General features: G+C 41.9%; 1 protein-coding gene across 1 annotated transcript; it reads left to right on the forward strand.

The window, feature by feature from the left end:
* The first annotated feature begins 410 nt into the window (after positions 1-410).
* Positions 411-3,179, forward strand: LOC107757481 (Krueppel-like factor 2). Its single transcript, XM_016574954.1, has 3 exons — positions 411-780; positions 1,240-2,146; positions 2,269-3,179. Exons 1-3 carry the CDS (start codon positions 709-711, stop codon positions 2,442-2,444), a joined length of 1,155 nt encoding a protein of 384 aa, XP_016430440.1. The 5' UTR covers positions 411-708; the 3' UTR covers positions 2,445-3,179.
* The last annotated feature ends 979 nt before the right edge of the window (positions 3,180-4,158 follow it).

The following is a 4,158-nucleotide window of genomic DNA, read 5'->3' on the forward strand; positions in this document are numbered from 1 at the left end:
TAAATGGGTTAATTTAAGTATTTAATCTACCAAATGCATAAACTATGTTATCTGCTCGTGAGCCAGCACATTTTACATTATTAAAATGCAATAATACCCTTTGTTATACGCGTCTCGATGGCTCAAAGTGGTACGCGCAATTGGTATGACACTTTCAGCTTTAAACGTGTTAATGATGTGTATTTTTCTCCTATTCTTCTTTTTTCACCTCAAAGGCAGGAGAGAGAGAGAGAGAGAGAGAGAGAGAGAGAGAGAGAGAGAGAGAGAGAGAGAGAGAGGGGGGGGGAGGGAGAGAGAGAGAGAGAGAGAGCGGAGGAGAGGAGGAGGGATCTCTCGCATCGTGTTGTACTCGTTTAACTCGTTTTTACCGAGGGGGCGTGGAGGACTCCGGTGATTTAAAGAAGAGCCCGTGCGCTCTCACCATCCAAGACGAAAGACTCACATGCCGGAGAGCAGCAGCTATATACTGGGGCTAAAATTAGGAACGGGTAGTGCGTATTTCCTCCGCTTCGTACAATTGGTCCAGCTTCTACTGCCGTGATATTTATAAGAAACGTTCTTCCACCACTTCCATACTTGCTGCATGAGTGTGAAACACAGAGTGTAAAAGCAGAAACGAGTTGTAGTGCACTACAACCTAAGGTTCTTGGAGGGATTGCAACTGGTCCCTGATCTTGAAGGTTTTTAATTTTACTGGGACAACTGGAAATGGCTTTGAGTGGAACAATTTTACCGTCTATTTCCACATTTTCGGCACAGAAGGAAAAATGGTGGGAAAACGTGAGTATTTTGTTTTTATTTCACATTATTATTATGCTTATGCTTATGTAGTTCTTTACTTTTACAAGCATGCGTTACGTTTGAAGTACACGTATATATATATATATACACACACATTTCAACAGCGTTTTTAAACCATTTCACGAACTTCAAAAGTTGTATTGCAAGTTAGTGCGCTAAATGTAAATAAATCGCGTTCTCCTGAGGACGTAACCATAACAACAACTGATTATCGCTCACAGTACATCGAGAAATTATCATTATTGTCATTAGTTATGTTAAATTTAGATTTACACATCACAATATATAAGAAAAGCGTTAGTGATTTGTTTGAAGTGTCTTTGAGATCGTTAACAGGTTTACTAGGGTTTACTACTTGGGTCCGGCGAGATGAACTTCAACCGCATTGAAAATGTATGAAACAATAAAAGTAAGTCTAATCAATCTGTTTCATTGCAGAGGTGGAAGGATGAACTGGACAGGTCCATGCATCTCAGCTGCACAGCTGACATATCAAACATGGACAACCTCAGAGCAACAGATGACGAAGATCTCGATAAATATCTGGATCTGGAATTTATTCTGGCCAACACTGTGGGTTCTGAGAATCCCGGGCTCGGTATGGGAGGCGACTACAGAATGCAAGAATCCAGAAACATGTACAATCCAACAGTGGCCCCCACCACGTACCCAGTGTCTGAGATCAACCCGTCACCTCCACCGTACACTACCAGCCTCATGGCAGAGCTTCTGCAGTCCGATGTAGATACCTACTGCCAACCGTCTCTACCCAACAACATCCAGGGAAGATTCCTGGTCAGGTCTGCCTTCCACAATCAGGACATTTCAGAGTGTATCAAAGTGGAGCCCTGCATGGACAGTTATGGACCTGTAAGAGGAATGGTTCCCAAAATCAAACAGGAGGGCAACGGTGCATGCATGAGGTCCTATGAGCAGCCAAGACTGGCCAACTCGCCGCAAGGAGCAGGCAGCATGACTCCACCGCAGAGCCCCGCGGAGCTCATCAACTCAGACTGTCAGTCACAGATGTGCCATGCCATGACATTCACACAGGGTTACCAAGGCAACACAGGGTTTCCCCATGCTGCACCTCCACAGATGCAGCTGCCCTACCCAAATGCGCATCACTTCAGCGTGTGCGACGACGGACTCACGATGCCCAGCTCAAACCCAAGAGTACTTCTCACACCACCCTCATCTCCTCTGGAGATGGACACCAAACCAAAGAGGGGACGTCGCACTTGGCCGAGGAAACGGACGGCGACTCACACTTGCACTTTTTCTGGATGCGGCAAAACCTACACGAAAAGTTCTCACTTGAAGGCGCATCACAGAACACATACAGGTAAATAAACATCTACCCTACTGCAGCAACATCTACTTTTTTTAAAATTTAAATGACATCATAACGGATGGCTGAAAATGGATATATATGAATGTACCTTGTCTTTTCTTGTCTTTGTTTAGGCGAGAAGCCTTACCATTGCAGTTGGGAAGGTTGCGGCTGGAAGTTTGCCCGTTCTGATGAACTGACCCGTCACTTCCGCAAGCACACCGGACACCGACCCTTCCAGTGCCACCTGTGCGAGCGCGCCTTCTCCCGGTCCGACCATCTCGCCCTCCACATGAAACGCCATATGTAGGAACGGACTCTGAATATTTGGACTAAACGCACTGAACAATGAACATCAAGGATGTTCAAAGCAAGCATTTTGTCTGTACCCCCTATTTAAAGTATGACAGTCAACATGATAAAGAGGAAACATGAACTGACTTGACTTTTGCATTGTAGCTGGTTCTACACTTCATTCCTTTACAGATTTTTTTAAAGAAACAAAATATATTTTCCAAAGAGCTTTACAAGTGGCAAAAAGTTCAACTCATGCTAGGCTGGACCTAAACTTCAAGACGGAACTGGAATCAGACAGTAAAATGTGTTTAAGTTAACATGATGTGCTATGGACATCGCAACAGTGCCTTTTAATGCATGTAGCCTATACATCTCATGAGTGCCATAAATACTCTTGGCATTTTTCAAAAATGTATGCTATTGTTTCAAGAAACTAAATAAGCTTTATAAGACAATGTTTTTCTCTTTCAAAACTGCCTTAAAAGTTAACCAAAGGGCGTTAACTGAATGTTTTAAGTAATTTGTGCATTTATCAACATAAACATTTAAAAATCAGGGTCTTATGGTTGTTTTGTTTCTTTTTTTCTAATGTATTTGTATGTTGTTAACGTGAATTGCAGACTGTCCCATGTTCGGATGACATGATAAGGGCTATGCGAGTTGTTCTGGACCAAACATTTTATGTACATAATTTATACTCTGTAAATATTGTACTTAATGTACATATTAAACTTAATTGAGATATAAACATGTGTCTGTCGATATGTTCACTATGTTAGCATACCAATCACTCTTTTTGAATCCTTGGTGGTATTGCCCAAGGGTAGATGTTATGGGCCTAGAGGAAGAATACAATCTTTCCCAGCTGCAATATTGCCATGCTAGAGGGCTGTGGCTAGACCTATAAATATAAACATTACATTCACATAATTGTTGAGACTGAATATAGCCATGTCTGGGCAGAGGGCTACACCACAGTTGAAGAGAGAGTGGCTTTGGAAAAACAACGGGAGACATGGGATATCTAAGGGGGTGAAGGTTCTGCTTTGACTTTCTTTTTACAGTTGGGGCAAGAACTCAAACTTTATAGGAGCTGTAAAGTCAAGCAGATAAACAAACATATCAAGAGCTCAAGGGTATTTGGCACCAAAGTCTTTATGTAAATGTTAGTTTTGCATGAAATGTTCCTGATTTAACTTAGAAACAAACAAAAACACTTGTAAGTTTTTACACATCCATCTCCTAACAAGGTGCATCCAGTTGGCAGATTCAGGTCACGCAGCAGCAATCGCATCCAATAATGGGTCTAATGGTGTAAGACTAGTCTGGAAAACAAAGCTCATCTTGGTATTGTATGATAATATTCTTAGACCTTTCTCATGTGTTTTTCTGGGCCGTGTGCAGTGGTATGGAAATATTATACCATTCAGTTGTCTGAGATGTATTCATCGCATTGTCTATTTTGAGGAAATGAGGAACTAAAACGGTGTCAATGGATGGCTTACTTTGTGAAGTAAGAAAAACATTTTCATATCACTTTCAGGTTGGTCTCAGATCACTTTTCGAAGTTGCTGTATAGCTGATAAATCAGCCTAGCGAATATGCGCCGTTTCAACTTACAACAATTCCCTAATCCTCCAATGAACCTCATGTGTCCGCTGCAAAAGTTACATCCCTTGAGATGCCAGAGATTTGACACTATTCACCTAGGAAATGGTATTAACCTA

The sequence above is a fragment of the Sinocyclocheilus rhinocerous genome, unplaced genomic scaffold (genome assembly GCF_001515625.1).
Source record: "Sinocyclocheilus rhinocerous isolate Xijiao unplaced genomic scaffold, SAMN03320098_v1.1 scaffold2578, whole genome shotgun sequence".
NCBI lineage: Eukaryota > Metazoa > Chordata > Actinopteri > Cypriniformes > Cyprinidae > Sinocyclocheilus > Sinocyclocheilus rhinocerous.